Source organism: Pelodiscus sinensis, chromosome 18 (assembly GCF_052426305.1).
Source record: "Pelodiscus sinensis isolate ZL-2025 chromosome 18, ASM5242630v1, whole genome shotgun sequence".
NCBI classification, from domain to species: Eukaryota; Metazoa; Chordata; order Testudines; family Trionychidae; genus Pelodiscus; species Pelodiscus sinensis.
Window position 1 is genome coordinate 3392586 of NC_143069.1, and position 19063 is coordinate 3411648.

General features: G+C 65.5%; 1 protein-coding gene across 2 annotated transcripts in view; it reads right to left on the bottom strand.

Moving 5' to 3' along the window:
- MARK4 (microtubule affinity regulating kinase 4) overlaps nucleotides 1-19063 on the bottom strand; it is a 38830-nt gene that overhangs the window by 8214 nt on the left and 11553 nt on the right. For both annotated transcript variants that reach the window (XM_075915370.2, XM_075915371.2), the window contains exons 2-13: nucleotides 13254-13451; nucleotides 12571-12624; nucleotides 12057-12105; nucleotides 11481-11546; nucleotides 10841-10911; nucleotides 9756-9812; nucleotides 8827-9063; nucleotides 7822-7941; nucleotides 6293-6392; nucleotides 5876-5985; nucleotides 1372-1528; nucleotides 353-567 (exon numbers count right to left, since the gene is read on the bottom strand). In XM_075915370.2, coding sequence (XP_075771485.2) covers nucleotides 353-567; nucleotides 1372-1528; nucleotides 5876-5985; nucleotides 6293-6392; nucleotides 7822-7941; nucleotides 8827-9063; nucleotides 9756-9812; nucleotides 10841-10911; nucleotides 11481-11546; nucleotides 12057-12105; nucleotides 12571-12624; nucleotides 13254-13451 — 1434 coding nt within the window. The remainder of the gene's footprint in view (nucleotides 1-352; nucleotides 568-1371; nucleotides 1529-5875; nucleotides 5986-6292; nucleotides 6393-7821; nucleotides 7942-8826; nucleotides 9064-9755; nucleotides 9813-10840; nucleotides 10912-11480; nucleotides 11547-12056; nucleotides 12106-12570; nucleotides 12625-13253; nucleotides 13452-19063) is intronic.

The following is a 19063-nucleotide window of genomic DNA, read 5'->3' on the forward strand; positions in this document are numbered from 1 at the left end:
TCACGCCACTCCCGGCCCCCCCCCCGCCGCCTGGCCCCCGGGCTCACGCCACTCCCGGCCCCCCCCCCCGCCGCCCGGCCCCCGGGCTCACGCCACTCCCGGCCCCCCGCCGCCCGGCCCCACGCCGCTCCCGGCCCCCCCGCCGCCCGGCCCCCGGGCTCACGCCACTCCCGGCCCCCCCCCCCGCCGCCCGGCCCCCGGGCTCACGCCACTCCCGGGCCCCCCGCCGCCCGGCCCCACGCCCTCCCGGCCCCCCCGCCGCCCGGCCCCCGGGCTCACGCCACTCCCGGCCCCCCGCCGCCCGGGCCCACGCCACTCCCGGCCCCCCCGCCCGGCCCCTCCCCGCTCTCACCGTGTTGATGGCGCTGTCCTTTCGCCGGTCGGGGATCTCCGACTTGTTGGGGTTGTTGGCGCTGCTCACCATGGGGCTGGAGGGGGGGATGCCGCGCCCGCTGCTCATCACGCTGCAGCTGGCCTTCCGCGAGGGCATCCGCTCCTCCTTGGCCTCCGCCTCCCCCGTGCTGGTGGGGCTCCTCTTGGGGTGCATGGGGACGGGCGAGGGGCCACCTGCGGGGGGGGGAGGAAGCTCTGACATCCTGCCAGGCAGCGCCCAGTTGGGGCAGCGGGGGGAGCTGGAACCTCCCTCCCCTCTGGGTTTTCCACAGTCACAGTTCATACAGCTCCCCCCCCACCAGCCAGCCCCTGCCCCCCCCAGCGCCCCCTGCTGGGAGAGGCTGGGGCTAGAGTAGCCAGGGGCTCCCCCCCCAGCAAGCTCCTGCCCCCTCCCCACAGCGCCCCCTGCTGGGACAGGCTGGGGCTGGAGTGGCCAGGGGCTCCCCCCCCCCCCGCCAGCTCCTGCCCCCTCCCCACAGCGCCCCCTGCTGGGACAGGCTGGGGCTGGAGTGGCCAGGGGCTCCCCCCCCCCCGCCAGTTCCTGCCCCCTCCCCACAGCGCCCCCTGCTGGGAGAGGCTGGGGCTGGAGTAGCCAGGGGCTCCCCCCCCCAGCAAGCTCCTGCCCCCTCCCCACAGCACCCCCTGCTGGGAGAGGCTGGGGCTGGAGTAGCCAGGGGCTCCCCCCCCAGCCAGCCCCTGCCCCCTCCCCACAGCACCCCCTGCTGGGCAAGGCTGGGGCTGAAGTAGCCGGAAGCTCCACAGCCCCAGCTCCTGCCCTGCTCCCCACAGCGCCCCCTGCCCTGAGTCCCCCCCCACACTCCCTCCTGCCCACTCCCCTCCCCTTCCCCTAAACGCCCTACAGACCTGACCCTTCCGCCCATTCCCCATGGGCCCTCAAACCTCTGCCCTTTGGCCCCCCAGCTGCCCTTGGCCCCACTGGGGTCTGCGGTCCCACGGCTGCTGCGGGCTGGCACTCACAGAAGTCACTGTGCCGCCGCTGCCGGTGGTAGGTGGAGGAGCTGCGCTGGGCCTTGGCGTGGGTGGACGATTTGCTGGTGCCGTTGGAGACCTCGCTGGGGGCCCGCACCCGGGCCAGGGACAGGCTGCTCCCCGTGCGCGACTCGCTCCCCTCCACCTGCCGAGAGCACACCTGTCAGCCCGGCCTCGCAATTGGGCGCCGGCTGCTTTCCGGTGCCCACACGCTTTCCCGACGGAAACGCCGTTCTTCTGGTGCCCAACCAGTGGGAGCGGGCACACTGCTGTGCAACTTTCGAGGGAAACACACTGTTCTGGCAACACCACCTCCACCCCCGGGAGAGTTTTGTCCGTTCCCCTCCTTTTAGTGTCAACAAAGAGCCGGCGTGGACGCTGTTGTGTGGTGAGAATTGGCTTCCCCCAGTATCCCACCATGCCTGCCCTGCTGGCTCTGCTCAGTGTCTTGGGATCTCTGCTGCCCTGCAGGCCTGCATGCCCCTCCCCCTTTCAAAGCTCCAGGAAGTATCTGACAGCTGAGTGAGCTGCTCCCTTTGGGGACCAAACAAAGAGCAAATTGCTGGAGTGCGCCTGTTCTGCCTGGCTAGGAACACAGCAGCAGGCAGGCTGCTGCCGCCAGGGGAGGGCTGGAGAGATGGGGGGCTGCTCTGACATCCCTCACCCCAGAGAGCTCCCAGAGCGCCTCACGCTGCTGTTCCCCGAGTGGTGGGAGAACTCGGGGAGAACCCCACGAAGCGCAAGGATCAGCTGGGCCTTCTCACAGCACGGCCCCGTGGGATGCTTACCCACAAGGCTTTGCTCTACCTGTCCACGGGGGAGCTAGCCACGTGGCCAGGACACGTCGAAAACGGGAGGCAGAAAAACCAGTTGGACCCGTTTCATTTCAGGTCGACAGCGCTTTGGTCACCAAACCCTCCCCGTGTGGACATGGCCCGGTCAGTGACCCCGGTCTGGGCCCAGCTATCACAACTCTCACGATCCCACCCCCCGGCGGGTGGTGAGCAGCTCCGGCCACTGCGATGACGGAATCGGAAACGGTGCCAACAAAAACGAGGCAAGGAGTGGAACAGGGGACGACAGGGCCTGTTCCTCTGTGAAGGGACCCGCCGGGGGTGAATTATCGCCTGTGCGAACAGCGTGAAGGAAGCGAGAAAAGTGCCATTTACCTCGGCCCGTACCACAAGGCACCGGGGCGCACCCCTTGGAATCACGAGGCGGCAGGTTAAAACCAGGAGGAAGCTGGTGCTTGGTTAACCTGTGGAACTCGCCGCGGGGGGACGGCGTGAAGGTGGAGAGGAAGTTGGGGATTTTTGTAGCGACTTACATGCATCGTCTAGGCCTGCCTCCGTTCCCCTGGGTGTTGCATGTGTAACGAGGTGGTGGGAAGGCGTTCTTGTTGGGGCAGAGGACCAGGTGTGACCTGGCCTAGTCGCCTGGTGGTGGGGGACCCTACCCCAGGAGGACCAGCCAGTCCTGGCCATGGGGAGGACAATAGGTTGAGAAGGCCCTGGGGACCTGACCAGCCAGAGAGGGGACAAAGGATGTAGGAGAGGGGTCTTGGTTGGAAGGAGGGGGCAGCTGGAATGGGGGGGGGGGGGGAGAAAGAGGGGGCAGCCAGGGCCCTCCTGGATGCAGGATAGACCTAGCTGGGGGTTTCCTGTTCTGTGCTCAATTGCTCACAAGGGGAGTCCCAGAGACGCCCGTGGGGAGAGCCAGGCGGGCTGGGGGCCCTACAGCATGCCCCCCCAAGAGAGAGTGGCCCCCGAGGAGGGCTGTGGCCCCGAAGAGGACTCCTTGCAGGGGCCGTACAGAGCCAAGAGCAGAGCCCTGCGAGTCCGTGACAGCATACTGGGGCTAAACCGAATCCTGGGGCATAGTCATTAGCCAAGATCACCAGCTACGCGACTCCATGCACTGGGGGTCATTAAACCCCTGCCTGCGACACAGGGACTGGACGGGGGGCGGACCCCTCAAAATCTGCCCTGCTCCGGTCATTCCCTCTGCAGCACCCGCCACCCGCCACCGGCAGACACAGGACCTCGCTTGACAGACCACGAGTCTGATAACAGTCTGGTTGCTCTTCTCTGCCTGGCTTGGGGACACCGCAGCACCCTGTGTTCTCCACCGTGATGTTGTTACACACAATGTTCCCTCGGTTTTTTTCCCCCACTCATAGGCGGAATAAATTTTGTTACGTGCACCGAGGCCTGTGCACCACACGGCCGGCTGCAGGGGCTTTGCTGATGTGGGTTTGAGCCACCTAAGCGTTCAGCTCACAGGAGGCATTGGTTAGACCAATGTTTCTCAATCTTTTTTTTATAAAGTACCCCTTTTTCCAGAAAAAATAATATATATATATATATATGAGTACCCCAGTGCCTACAATTTTCATACACACAAATTTTTTTTCTACCATTGCAACACATTTGTTTAAACAACTTAATTGTAGCTGGGTGGCAATGAAATTTTGGGGCGTAAAAAGCGTAAAAACAATACAGCGCTGTAAAACTTAACACAAAAATTCCGTTTTCTCCAATTTTCAGCTGTGTTGAGGTACCCCCAGACTTCTCGAGTACCCCTACGGGGATTCATGCCACTGATTGAAAAACACCAGGCTAGAAATCACTCTGACGCATCTTGTACAAAATATCTCCCAGGCAGGGCCAAGGGAAAAGTTCTGCAGAAAAGGACCTGGGGGTTACAGCGGAGGAGAAGCTGGATATGAGTCAACAGTGTGCCCTTGTAGCCAAAAAGGCTAATGGCGTATTAGGGGGCATTAGGAGGAGCATTGCCAGCAGATCCAGAGACGTGATTATTCCTCTTTACTCGGCTCTGGTGAGGCCACATCTGGAGTATTGTGTCCAGTTCTGGGCCCCACACTAGAGAAAGGATGCGGACGCATTGGAGAGGGTCCAGCGGAGGGCAAGCAAAATGATTAGGGAGCTGGAGCACATGACCTACAAGGAGAGGCTGAGGGATTTGGGTTTGTTTAGTCTGCAGCAGAGAAGAGTGAGGGGGGATTTGAGAGCAGCCTTCAACTTACGGAAGGGGGGTCCAGAGAGGCTGGCGAGAGGCTGTTCTCAGTGGTGACAGATGGCAGAACAAGGAGCAATGGGCTCAAGTTGTGGTGGGAGAGGTCCAGGTTGGATATTAGGAAAAACTCTTTCCCTAGGCGGGTGGGGAAGCGCTGGGATGGGTTCCCTAGGGAAGTAGTGGAGTCTCCATCCCTAGAGGTGTTTAAGTCTCGGCTTGACAAAGCTCCGGCTGGGTTGATTCCATTGGGATTGGTCCTGCCTTGGGCAGGGGGCTGGACTTGATGGCCTTCTAAGGTTTCTTCCAGCCCTATGGTTCTATGAAAAGCAACGGGTTGCGGAGTGCGATTATCTGATTCATAAGCATGGAGCGCGGTGCAAGCTGGAGTATAAAAATTGACTGTGAAGCCAGGTCTCCTCCCAGGTAACACCCACCCAGCTGGACACCCACTCTGGTCTGCGAAAGGTGCATTCAAATTGAACGGCCCATCCACACAGAGAACGAGCCATTTCTGCCCTGCCTCACGGAAGCCCGCAAGGACATGGGGCTAGCTTGGGTGACCCTGGACCAATGTTCCGTGGAAGCCAGGCATTTGTGCGGTGACTCAGGAGAGAGTCCACCACCATCCGGCTTGGTTTGTGTGTTTCTCCTGGTGGTGCACAGTCGCACCTGCCTCGGTGCACATAAAAAATTATTCCGCACATGGGAAAGATTGGAGGGAATGTTCATGGGCCTGGTGTGGAACAGAGAAGTCCCCTCCACGTGGAAGAAACTATAAAAGGAGAAAGTGACGTCACCGCACACAGCACGCCGCCTGTGGTGGCAGGGAGGAAGCTCCAGGCTCGCGTATGGAAGCCAGCCAGGGGGAGGCACGGCTGGATTCAAATGTGATGCAGTTTGGAGAATTCACACTGCAGTTCGGTTTGGTTTCTTAAGTTCTAGAACGTGGGTCTACACACTAGGACCCCGAAAATGGATCTTTCTGTAGGTAACATGTGGGGTTCATATCTTTTACCTAGAACTCTGCCTTGTGGGGGGATGCAGATCCCAGGCAGAGGCTGGTGGCTTGTTCTCTTCACGCTGATGGAGGGCAGGACTGGGAAATAAACTTACAGGGGTCAGACTTTGGACCTGGACGAGACGGGACAGCTGTGGGCTGGGGAGACGCCTTTGTTCGGCTTACAGCTGGGCATGTCCCTGACTGTGGAAAAGTTCATGCGAGCGCAAGTGCCCGCTGTGTCTCCTGATGGGGCACATTCACATGCGCCTCGGTGCACGTAAAAATTTATTCCGCATGTGGATGCAAAAAAATCCGCCCCTGGCTGGAAGAGATTAGAGAGCCGGCCGGGAGCGCTCGGCTGCCTGCCGCAGCAGCACAGTGCACGAGACAGAGGATTCAGCAAACGCTCCAGATCCAAACCCCTCACGGGCTCCCCCAACTCGGGCCTGCACTCACCTCATTCTTCCTGCCCAGCAAGAGGTAGGTGGCTGTGACCTCGTTGTATTTTTGGCTGTTGAGGGCTTCCTTGATCTCCTCGCGGGTGTAGCCCATCCCCACCATCACCTCTGGGAGAGAGGGGTTGGGTTTGTTTCCGGCACTGACACCAGCACCCGGCCCCCGCCAAGCAAGCCCTGGGGGGTGCCCTGGTACTACTGAGCCTTCTGGGGGCTGGGAGGAAGGGGCCATGTCCCGGCCCGGGTGGGGCGGAGGCCAAAGATCCAGGCCATGGGGCTGCAGCTTTGCTCTGCCCTCCCCTCGCCAGACAGCTGGGCCCTCACCAAACCGGTGTCCTCGCGTCCAGCCTCTGGTGCTGCCCCCATCGGGGGTCCCCCCCTCCCCAGGCCACGCAGCCCAGCAGCCCTGGGCCCTCACCGATGCGCTTGGTGTCTCCAAAATCCTCCTCCGGCTCCTTGTAAGGCTTCAGCTCGTCCCCCTCGTAGCCGATGTTGATCCATTTGTCCTTCATGATTTGCTGGGAGAGGAAGGACGGGTGAGGAGGGGGGTCGGGCCCCCTGGCGTGGGGGGGCGTGCCTCTCGAGACTGAGCACCCCTCAATCCCCCCACAACCAGCACCAGGGCAGCGTCTGCCCCCAAAGTACCCTTCCCCCGCCAGCCGGCACAGACCCCCCCCCCCACCAGCCGGGACTCAGGCTGCGTCTCCCCCCCGCCCCCCATCCCAAGAGGGCTGCAGAGGGGCGCAGCGAGGAAGGGCCCAGCGCCCTCCTTCCAGTGCCCCCGAGCCCCCGCCCCGCTGTGGGGAGCCCAGCAGCCCAACTCCGGCCCTCAGGGGAGACCCCATGAGCCTGCGGGAGCTACAGCCCCCCTTCTGGGGGGCTCCCTTCCAGCTCCGAGGCCCTGCCCCCCCAAGGAGCTCAGCAGCCCAACTCTGCCCCCCAGGGGAGCCCCCATGAGCCCGCGGAAGCTGTACCCCTCCCCCCGGGTGCTCCCAGCCAGCTCCGAGACCCCGCCCACCAGGAAGCCGAGCTCTGTGGGGGCTGCATGGAGCCTGCCTAGGTCCCAGACACCCTGTAATTATCCCCTGAGTCAATTACACTAATTACAGTCATTGGGGGAGGCAGCGCCAGGCAGGGCCTTGCACAGCTTAATGAGAGCTCACCCCCCGGGGGGGACTGCTGCTTCTTGGGGCGCACCAAGCAGAGCTGAGGGCCAGGATGGGGTCCCAGGTCCATGGGCCGAGTCGGGGGGCCGGTAAAGGGGGCCACAGAGCACAGGAAGGGAGCAGTGAAGAAATGGGAACCTTGGTAATATTTTTAGGAGGCCCCTTGTGTGCCTCAGTTTCCCTCTGGGCTCGGCCCTACTCTGCATGGGGTGTAAGGGGTTAAGCAACCGCTCTGGGGCCAGGGGTGGGGCTGCCAATGGAGAGAAGGAGAAACACACCGAGATCCATGGAGGTTCCAGAAAGCTGGGGGGAACCCCAGGAGGGGAGGGTGCCGGGGGGCTGCCCAGGCTGGACTTGCCGCAGGGAGCTGGGCACGCTGGGCACTGCCAGGGAACAGGGCACAGACTAACCCCTGTGCTACAGGACAGGGGGATGCTATGAGGTCCCTGTACTGCCGGGGAGGCACCCTGCCACCCCCACTGGGCTCCCTGCCACCCCTTGCTGCCAGGGGGCACCCTACTACCAGTAAGTGGTGTGCTTGTGCGGGCGCTCAGGAGAGATTCCAAAGGCACCCAGCTGAGGAGCAGCGCGCCCACCGCTCGGTGGGTGTTCCTATTGGTGGTGCACATTCACACGTGCCCTGGTGCACCAAGAAACATTATTCCGCACAGGGATGGAAAATAACTGCACATGGATGGAAGAGATGAGGGGGGACGTTGCCTGCCCCCCTCACTCCTGGGGGCCTCCTGCCCCCCCTCCCCGCCCCCGGGGGGGCACTCACCTCCAGGGTGCAGCGCTTGGCGGGGTTGAGCACCAGGAAGCGCCGGAGGATGGTCTCGCAGTCGGTGGACATGTAGAAGGGGACGCGGTACTTGCCGCGCAGCACTCGCTCCCGCAGCTCCTGGAGGGGTGGGAGGGGGGGCGTCATGTAGGGCTCCCCCAGCCTGCCGGGGACTCCCATCGCCAGGGCCTTGGCTAGAAGCTGGCCCCAAAGGGTCCCCCTCCCCATACGAAGGGGGCTCGCTCTGCGGTGAGGCCCAGCAGGGCTGTAGGGGCCCCAGCCTGTGCCCAGACGAGCAGGCTCTGGCGCCCGGGGCCCAGAGCGATGCAGGGGCGAGATCAGACCTAGAGATTGCCCTTCCGCTGGGCTACGGGCCGGCCCTGCCACCGGCCACCTGGGGCACCCGCATTCTCCCCGTTCCCCTCGGGCGTCCCTCACTGCCCATGCCTCCTTGGACACCCAGTGCGCCCCACCCCCATCTCCCGATGCTGTGTCTTCCTAGGACCCCCCCCCCGTGGCCATATCTCCCCACCCCCATCCCCGTGGTCTCCCCAGGCCTCCCAGCCCATGCTCCCCCAGGACCCCCGACGTCCATATCTCCCCACTCCATGTCCCCCATGCACCTAGACACCCCCATCCCTGTGTCCTCCCAGGACTCGCCCTGTTCCTGGACACCCCGTCATCCCATGTTCCCCCAGACTCCCATCCCTGCATCCTCCCAGGACTCGCCCTGTTCCTGGACACCCCGTCATCGCATGTTCCCCCCAGACCCCCATCCCTGTGCCCCTGGATATGCCCAGCCCCTGGACACCCACAGGACACCCCATCCCTGTGGCCCCCAGGACTCGCCCTGTTCCTGGACACCCCGTCATCGCATGTCCCCCCCAGACCCCCATCCCTTTGCCCCTGGATATGCCCAGCCCGTCCCCACAGGACACCCCATCCCTGTGGCCCCCAGGATTCTCTTATGCTCCCGGATGTCCCCCCAGGACGCCCCCGGCCCACCTTGAGGTTCTGGCCGTCGAAGGGCAGCGAGCCGCTGACCAGGGTGTACAGAATGACCCCCAGGCTCCAGATGTCGACCTCGGGCCCGTCGTACTTCTTGCCCTGGAAGAGCTCGGGCGCGGCGTAGGGGGGGCTCCCGCAGAACGTGTCCAGCTTGGAGCCCAGCGTGAACTCGTTGCTGAACCCGAAGTCCGCGATCTTGATGTTGGCATCAGCGTCCAGCAGCAGGTTCTCCGCCTGGGGGCGGGGGCACAGCGGGGTCTGGCCATGCCCCCCAGCTGGGAGGGGCACAGCGGGGTCTGGCCACGCCCCCCAGCTGGGAGGGGCACAGCGGGGTCTGGCCACGCCCCCCAGCTGGGAGGGGTAGGAGGCACAGCAGGGGGGAGGGGCAGGGAGCACACTGGGGGCCAGCCACGCCCCCCAGCTGGGAGGGGCACAGCGGGGTCTGGCCACGCCCCCCCAGCTGGGAGGGGTAGGAGGCACAGCAGGGGGGAGGGGCAGGGAGCACACTGGGGTCTGGCCACGCCCCCCCAGCTGGGAGGGGTAGGAGGCACAGCAGGGGGGAGGGGGGCTGGCCACACCCCACTGGGGGGAAGGGCCGGGGTACACTTAGCCCCAGCCCTGCCCTTACAGCAGAGGGAGGTTAGGGTCAGGCTGCGCCCCCATAGCCAGGGCAGGGGAGAGGGGGCAGGGGGGATGTAAAATCCTGGCTGCATGGCCTGCTCCTGGGTACCAGAAAACCGGTTTCCCGTTAGCATCCCTACCCCGGGGGGAGGCCCTGAGCCAGGGCAGAAAGTGGGTCTGAGGTCAGGGGGGAAGCTTGAGCAAGGCCCTGGGTGGGGGAGGGGAGGCGCCCATGGGGCAGGGCGGTGCCAGGTGTGGGGCAGGGGAGAGGAAGGGCCTGTGTGCTGGTGCCGGGGGCGACTCACCTTCAGGTCTCGGTGCACAATGTTCTTCTGGTGACAATAGTGCACGGCCGAGACGATCTGGGGGGGGAGGCGGCAGTGAGGGCAGCGGAGCGACGGACACTCTGCCCCCCACCCCGCCCCCCGGGACACACAAGAGGGACAGCAGGCCCCCCCCAACCAGGGCCAGCAACACAGCATGGCTACCACCTCGTGTGCAGAACCTACGCCCCCCACCCAAGCTATCAGCTCCCCCTCCGTGGGCAGAGCACGCAGCCCCCCCCAGAGCCAGCAGCCCAGCCCCCTGCACGGAGCACACAACCTCCCCCTCAGAGTGTGTACATCCCCTCCCCATAAAGCACAAAGTCATCCCCCCCAGGCTGTGGCTGGGACAGGCCGGGGCTGCAGTAACCAGGCACTGCCCCCCCAGCCAGCTCCTGCCCCTCCCCACAGCACCCCCTGCTGGGACAGGCCTGGGCTGCAGTAACCAGGCACTGCCCCCCCCAGCCAGCTCCTGCCCCTCCCCACAGCGCCCCCTGCCGGGACAGGCCGGGGCTGCAGTAACCAGGCACTGCCCCCCCAGCCAGCTCCTGCCCCTCCCCACAGCGCCCCCTGCTGGGACAGGCCAGGGCTGCAGTAACCAGGCACTGCCCCCCCCAGCCAGCTCCTGCCCCTCCCCACAGCGCCCCCTGCTGGGACAGGCCGGGGCTGGAGTAACCAGGCGCTGCCCCCCCAGCCAGCTCCTCCCCACAGCGCCCCCTGCTAGGACAGGCCGGGGCTGCAGTAACCAGGCACTGCCCCCCCCAGCCAGCTCCTCCCCACAGCGCCCCCTGCTGGGACAGGCTGGGGCTGGAGTAACCAGGCGCTGCCCCCCCAGCCAGCTCCTCCCCACAGCGCCCCCTGTTAGGACAGGCCAGGGCTGCAGTAACCAGGCACTGCCCCCCCACGTCAGCTCCTGCCCCTCCTCACAGCGCCCCCTGCTGGGACAGGTCGGGACTGCAGTAACCAGGCGCTGCCCCCCCACAGCCAGCTCCTGCCCCCCCCCACAGTGCCCCCTGCTGGGGTGCCCAGGGCTCGCATCCATTCCCCTTGCCAGGCTCCGCCCTGACCTGTCTGAATTTGGCCCGGGCTTCCTTCTCCTTCATCCGTCCGTGCGACACGAGGTAGTCGAAGACTTCGCCTGGGGGAGGGGCGCAGTCAGGAGCCGGCTGCCGGGGGCGGCGCCAGGCTGGGGCAAAGGGTGCCCCCCGCCCTGCGGGGCAGCCCCACCCCCGACGGCAGCTGTCCAGCTGGGGGGCCCATGGCAGCCGGATACGGGGGGCCTGGGGATCCCGCACATTCCCCGCGAGCGGCCGCCAGACCCCCCCGGAACCGAGCTTCGTGCCTCCTGCTCCGCACTGGCCCGCGGTGGCCACTCGGGGACGAGCCGGAGCCCCGGCAGCAGAGGGGAGCCGCCTCTGGCACAGGCGGGAACGTGGGCACCCCCCCCCCCCGACAGCCGGTGCCAGTCTGCAGCAGCGAGTCAGCCACCAGCTGGACAGCGCCCGCAGACAGCCCAGCAGCTCCGCTTATTTTAAACCGAGCGAGGATAATTTTAGCAGCACGGGGGGGGGGGGGGCAGGGCCTGTCATCGGGGGGGGGGGGGGGGTGTAGAGGCGCATCACGCCTGGCCAGGTGGGGGTCACGCCAGGCAGGCCGGGGTGTGGGGAGGGGGGCAGGGGGCTGCCGGAGTGGGGGGGGGGTGCTCACCAGCACTGGCGTACTCCATCACCAGGTAGAGCGTTTTCTCCGTCTCGATCACCTCAAACAGCTTCACTGTAACGGAGGGACACGGTTGAGCGCCCAGCTCCCCAGGGCCCCCCCGCCCCCCCCCACAGGGGCCCGGCTCTCTCCCACGGCGAGGCTGGCAGAGCCTTTGCTGCCTATGCAATTTAGACCCCCCCGAAATGTACGGCTCACAGCCCCCCAAAGAGCTTCCTGGAACGGAGCCTGCACCCCCCCCAACACCCTCACCCCCCCGCACCCTAAAACACCCTCCAGGGACAGGGCTAACCCCCTCTCACAGCCCCGAACACCACAGGGCACCCAACAGCCCCCCCACATGGCCTCACAGGACAGGCCTGCCCCCCCACTGCCTGTCCGTATGGCCTCATAGACGGGCCCCGATCCTGCCCATGGGAGGGGCCTGCCCCCCCCCACGCCTGCCCCCCTGCAGCGGAGGGGCCCGCAGAGGCAGTGCCCACACAGCCGGTCCTTTTGGGGGGGGGGAAGGAGTCATCTGGGGCCTCATCGTCCCCGGGCCCCAGGGCCGGGCCCCCGGCTCACCGATGTTGGGGTGATTGAGGCCCTTCATGATCCGCACTTCCCGGAAGAGCTGGAGGGGGCAGAGAGTCGGGGGGGGGGGGTATTAGCTTCACAGATTCTCCTCACCCGCCCCACCACCCTCAGCCCGCGGGGCCCACCCCTCGGTGGGGCACTCGCGCTGATCCCGGGGGAGGGGCTGGCTTGGGAAGACGGGGGGGGGATTCCCCTGAAGGGCGGTGGGGGGGGGTGGTGGTGCCGGGGCTGGTGCCAACCCGCTTTTCTGGCCTCCGAATCCCAAGCTAATTAGCCGCCCCGGAGATGCCGAGCAGCTGTTCCCACAGCGAGGGAGGGGGACGGGCAGGGGGCTGGCAGGATAGTGCCGTGGGGGGGGGGAGATGGGAGGGTGCCCTGGGGTGGAGAAATGGGGGGGCACTGGGGGTGGGACCCGAACCCCCCCCCCCCCCCGTGCCAGCCCCAGGCAGCCACTTCCAGCCCTCCAGGCCCAGGGGCACCGGCCTGCTCCCCCCCCACTCACCTTCTGGAGGCTCGTGGGGTTCAGCTGCGTCTTGTCGATGATTTTTATTGCAACCTACAAACAGGAGAGCGGCCAGGTGGGGTCAGAGCTGGGGTCCCTCCGGCCCGGGGTCCCGGCAGCCCGCAGCGGCCACTGCCAGGGCCCCCAGATTCTGGTTGGGAAGGGGGCGAGAATATCGGGGGCACCGCCCCCCACTTCCCTCCCTGTGCCCCACATGCCCCTCCCGCTCCCCTGCCCCCTACTTCCCATGCACCACACGCCCCTCCACTCCCTCACCCCTCCACTGCCCTCCCTGTGCCCCACACACCCCTCCCAGTCCCCTTCCTGTGCCCCACATGCCCCCCTGCTCCCCTGCCCCCCACTACCCATGCCCCTCCACTCCCTCACCCCTCCACTGCCCTCCCTGTGCCCCACACACCCCTCCCAGTCCCCTTCCTGTGCCCCACATGCTCCTCCTCTCGCCTGCCCCCCACTTCCCTGCCTGTGTCCCACATGCTCCTCCTCTCCCCTGCCCCCCACTTCCCTCCCTGTGTCCCACACGGCCCTCCTCTGCCCTGCTCCCTCCCGCAGCGCTGCCCCACGGCTCCCCCGTATGCCCTGCCTGAGACATTGCTCCGTGGCCCTCTGCCCACCCCTCCGGCGGGCTGCCCCACAGCACTGCCCCACGGCTCCCGCCCTCTCACCTCTCTGCCCGTCAGGATGTGCCGGGCCAGCTTGACCTTGGCGAAGTTGCCTTTGCCGATGGTTTTGAGCAGCCGGTAGTTGCCGACGTGGGGCTGCTCGTCGGTGCAGGAGGCGATGGAGTTCCGGCAGCGCGCGCCCAGCGACCGGCTGGACCACGACGAGCCCTTCTCCGAGCGGCTGCTGCCCAGGCTGCAGTGCTGTGGGGAGAGGCCGCTTCAGTGGGGAGAGCCCTGGCTCCCAGCCTTCTGCTCTAACCACTGCTCCCCACTGCCCTCAGCTCCACCCAACAGCTGGCACGAGCCACCTTTCCCCAGCCCTAAGAGCCACCCGGAGCAGAAAGGCCCGACGCGGAGAGGGGACCCCCACAGTGGAGCAAAAGCTGCGTGCCCTGGCTGCCAGAGCCCCCCAGGTCTGGCTCAGCCCCCCTTCCAGGCCCAGCTGGCAGAGCAGGGTGGGCAGCTGGAGGGGGGGGGGGGGTCGCAGCTTCCAGGACACTCCTTCAATTCTCCTGGTCCCTGCCCCCAGCCGGGGAGGGCCCAGGCCATGAGTATCTCCTGAGTCGCCCCCCGCCTGCCACTGCCCCCCTCCCATGAAACCCCCCCCCCCCCCCCCGTCCCTCGCTGCCATCGCAGCAACGGGCTCAGAGCCCTGGGCAGGGGAAGCTCCCGGAGGGACAACTGTCTGGAGTGCCCCCCCTAGCACCAGGGGGGCCAGCGTTCAGCGCTGCACAACCCCACAGGCTGGAAACCCCGCCGTGCAGCACCCCACGGCTCTGCATGCCCAGTCCCCAGCACCGTGGGGGCCCCAAAGCACAGAAAACCTTGCGGTCAGCGTTCAGAACCCCATGGCTCTGTAGGCCGTTACCCCCCCAGCACCAAGAACCCGATGGCCCCATAGGCCAGGGGCCCCCCATCACACCGTGGGGGTCCAGCAGTCTCAGCTGCTCCAGGCAAGCTGGGGGAAGCCCTTAGGTAGCAAGGAGAAACCGAGGCAAGGCAGAACAGACAGGCCTGGCCATGGCTCCTTCCAGCCCTGCTGCGTGCCCGCTCTCTGCCCCATGGCCAGTCACGGGGGCCGTGTCGGCAGGAGGGCGAGCCGACGTGGGAGCGCATTAGCCGCACCCGTGCGTGCTAGCGAGAGACCAGACTTCCCCCGACACAACGCTTCCCTGCGGGGCTGCGGAAGGTCTCGTACGGTGGAACAGGGAGTTAGAAAGCATTCGAAGGTGTGGAGTGGAGCGGACACCGCCCAGCCCAGCCCAGATGCAGTTTACACCCCTGTAGCCACAGGTCAAAAAGAGGGCTTAGCGGGTTACCCGCTGTCGTCATAAGCCTCAAACTCCGTGTCCTTATCGAGTGTGGGGGAAAGGCAGGAGTGACGGGCCCAGGCTTGTGTTTCGAAGGCGAGGGCAGGCCGAGGAAGGAGAGTTCAGGGAAACAGCCACCGTGTCGTGGGAAGCGTTCGAGGTTTTGTTTTCCTGGAGGAGGCCGGGAAATTGTTTTGGGGCAGGCCTGGTGCGAACGGATTCCGCGAGGCTGGCGGCCGTTCCAGAGGAGGCTGCGAGGGCCAGGACGTCAGCAGGGTTCAAAAAAGAGCTAGATACGTTCACGGAGGTTCAGTCCATCAACGGCTATTGGCCCGGCTAGGCGGGGATGGCGAACGGGCAACCGGAGAGGGATCACTTAACGATTCCCTGTTCTGTTCCCTCCCTCTGGGGCATCTGGCCTTGGCCGCTGTCGGCCGACAGGACACTGAGCTAGACAGACCTTTGGTCTGACCCCGTCTGCCCAGTCTCAAGGTCAGGATGGGGACCCGGGGGTTGCCTGTACGTAGCTGGCTGTCGGGAGTAACTGCTGAAGCTGATGGTGGCGCAGGAAGTCGAGGCTGGGGGGGGGGGGGACACGTCCTAGACAAAGTTTTATGCAGTAGCTGAAGTTAGCCTGGAAACCCAGGAGGGCGTGTAAGTGGTGAAAACACCCTCCAGCTACCCCAGGTGTATCACTGGTTTTTACAGTGCATTTGGTCTAGAAATTCCTCTTCCAGGTACCCTGGGAGAAGGCTGACCAATGTCGGGGAGGGATAGCTCAGTGGTTTGAGCATAGGCCTGCTAAACCCGGAGTTGGGAGTTCAATCCTTAAGGGGATCATTTAGGGATCTGAGGCAAATCCGTCAGGGATAGTGCCAGGTGCTGCAGTGAGGGCAGGGGACTGGACTGGACTTGATGACCTCTTAAGGCCCCTTCCAGCTCTAAGAGCTAGCTATATCTACACACACACACATAAATATAGGAAGCCAGGCCCCACAGCTGGTCTGAGGGATGGTGGCAAAGGGCCGTGGAACAGTGAGTGGGCGTGGATGAATGGGATGAGGTTGGTGCCACATTTGGGGTGGCCTGTCATCTTGCAGACATCTGGGCAGTGGGGCGGGATGCTGCCGTGTGGGGAGGGGACAAGGGAGGCTGGGAAGAAGCTGGCTCTTTGCAGAGGGAGAGGGAGTGGTTGGAGGAGGATAGCTGTAGGCAGAGGATTGCTTTTAGGAGTTCTGCTATTCCTGCAGTAAGAGCGCCAGGGCCAGACAGCACCGGTCCACCTGCGTTTCCTCATTCGTGCGTCTCGGGAAGGCCGCAGAAGGCCCCTGGGGTGGGCTGTGGGCTGGAGGTTTACCAATTTCGAAATAAGCCCTCCGCGATGTCGAATTAATTTCGAAATAACGGAACGGCTGTGTAGGCGCTAGGAAAGTTATTTCGAAATAACTGTGCGTAGACATACCCTACGACAGCAGGGTCTCGATCAATGTTTTTCCCGGAAGCAATGGAGGCCATGACCAAGGGGTGGCTCTAGCCAACCGGCGGAGCTCCCCACGGACCGACTCAGAGTAGCGCCAGACCCTGCCAGAACCACCACCGCCAAACGTGCAGCCACAACTTCGCTGCTACAATGGTCACCGCGCCACCCAATGTGCCTTTCAAGGTCCAGGCCCCCTGGATGTGCTTAGCGTAACATGCATTAAACGCCCCAATAATAATAGCATGAAACCAGACAACCCCCGTGCGGGTGTTCCCTCTGTTTCCACCCGTGGGCGGAATACATTTTGTTCCATGCACCGAGGCATGTGCAAATGTGCACCACGGGTAGACACCCACGCGGCCGGCTGTGGGTGTTTTGCTAATCAGCCAGGCGGCATTTGGGATCTCTCCTGAAAGGCTGCCCAGGCGCTCAGCTTACAGAGAACACGGCCCTACGCTCTCGAATGAACGTGCACCGAAAAATGCTAAAAGACACAAACCGCACAGCTCCCCGAGGGGACAATTTTCAGAGAACGAACCCCTCCGTGTCTGATCTCTCAGCCCTCGAGTTCACAAGCCACCTGGGCAACCCACTCCCCAAAATCGGCTTGTGAGCTCAAGTTCGTAAGTTTACTCGAGGGCCTGGATTCATGGCTCGTTACAACAGTCGGTAACCCCCTCAGCCCCCGTTTTATCCTCTGGCTCCGGGCGGGAAACGGGTCGCGTCACCTCGGCGGGTCTGGGATCGCGCGCCAGCAATTCGTGCCTGCTCCTCCGCGCAGGGGCAGCGGGTTTGTGGAATTTTGGGGGGTCGCCCCGACCAGACCCAAACCGTCCTGCCTACCTGGCGAGGCGGAAGTGAGGGCTGCGGGGTGGGGGGTTCAGGAGGAGGCTCAGGGGGCTGGGGGTGGGCCCGAAGAGGGGGAGCGAGCTTCAGGCTTGGGGTCCCTCTCTCCCCACCACCGAGGCCCACTGACAGGGAGGGAAAGGGGGCAGTCGCCCAGAGACTGGGAGGGTTTAAAAGGGCTTGGGGGGCCCGGCCACAGTGGCTCTGCCTGCTCTGGGGGAAAAGCGTTTCTTGACTTGCCCCATGCGGGGGGACTTAAGGCAGCTTAGCTTGGGGTCATTTAAGGGTGCAGTGGTGAATACCCGGCTGGAAAGGCCTGGCACTGAGAGCTCTGCTCCTAGCCCCGACTCCGGTGTGATTTTCAGCCCTGCCCAGGGCCGCCCGGGGGGGGGGGGGCAAATGGGGCAATTTGCCCCAGACCCCGCAGGGGCCCCCACGAGCATGTCTGAGGTCTATAGTATTTTTTTAATGGAAGGGACCCCAGGCTTCGCTTTGCCCCAGGCCCCCTGAATCCTCTGGGTAGCCCAGACCCCCCTAGGGGCACCCGTCAGGCCGGGCTGTGAAGAGAGAGCGCCCCCTGCTGAGCCTGGCTGGTCCCTGCCCTCCCTCCCTCCAGTGTCCCAGTCTGCCCTGCACAGACACCAACTTCTCCTGCCTCTGCTCCAGGCCCCGCCCCCAGGCCATCCCTTCCCCAAGCCCCGCCCCCTTCTGGCCCCGCCCACTCCATCCCCGAGCCCCTGCCCCCATATCAGCCCCGTCCACCCCCCCCCAGTGCCCGGAATACTGCAAACAGCTGGGCGAGAGGCGCTGGGGGGTGCCCCAGAGCATCCAGAGTCGGGGCCTAGGGGCCCTGTCTCCTCTGCTCTCCCCATTCCCTGGGCGCATCCCTGTTCCCAGCCACCAGCCTCTCCCCATCCTTTGCCCCGGATGTCCTACCCCCTCCTTCCCCACCTGGGCCCGGTGCACACTCAGCGCCCCCACCCCGCCCCCTGCAGCCCAGCGCTCCCTGACGAGCCCCCCGCCTCCTGCAGCCCAGCCCCCCCGCCCCTGCAGCCCCCCACAGCCCCCACCCCCTGCAGCCCTCTAGTGGCGCACGTCAGCCCGGACGGTGAGGGGAGAGCGCCCCCTGCTGAGCTAGTCTTTGGCTGACTCCCAGCCAAGCACTGACCCAGCCGGCCCCCCCCGAGCCAGCCGGAGAGGGGGCAGCAGCCGGGCTCGGTCCCAGCACATCGCTCTGGGCCCTGCACCCCTGCCCCACCACAAGCCCCTCAGACCCCTATGCCGGGGGGCAGCCCAAGGTCCCTCGCTCCGCACAAAGCTCAGGCCCCAGGGAGCCAAGACCCCACCCGCCCACTTGCTCTTCTGCCCCCTTTCCTCACCCAGTGCCCGCCCCAGCCCCCTGCCTCGGAAACTGGCATCGGGGAGCCCAGCCAAGGCCTGGGGGCTGAGAGGAACCACCCCAGTCAGCCCCCCACCTGGTGCCCCCCGGCAAGGGTATGACAATGCCCCCCAAGAATCCCCCGCCCGGGCCCTGGGGGGGCAGAGGGAGGCCAGGCTGGCACGATGGCTAGATGCGGGGGGCAGAGAAAGCGTGCCGTGACCAGGGCGGAGGGAGGGCTCACGGGGGGCAGAGGCCAGGAGGGGGGTGGCACGCCCCCCTGGGCAAGGGCTGCACGTCTGAGGGGGTGAGCGACCGGCAGCTGCAACTCCCTGCCAAATAGCTGCAGTTTCCTTGGAAACGTCCGCGCGCGCGTCTCCGTCCATCCTTCCCTGCCCCGGCTGCCAAGGGCGCAGCCCGCCGAGAGCTGCCAGGCGGGCGCCCCAGGGGTACCCAGGCCTGGCCCCGAGGGGAGGCCCAGCGCCTCATGACGGCCATCCACGGGCCCCGAGCCCCTTCCCGACACCCGGGCCTGGACAGTGAGAGGGGACGGGGGTCGCAGCGGAGGGCTCCCCATCTGCACCCTACAGGCCCAGACCTGCAGGCATACGGGCGGGGGGGGCGGGGGGGACGACACATGCAACACGGCTCCAGCCTCCGGCTTCTCCCTCCCAGCCTCAGCCCGTCATCCGGCACCCACCCCGACCAGGCCACAGAGCCCCTGCAGCCACGGAACGGCACAACCGTGGTCCTGGCAGGCCAGGCCAGCGGAACAGCGCCGAAAGGTCTGGAGAGCCAG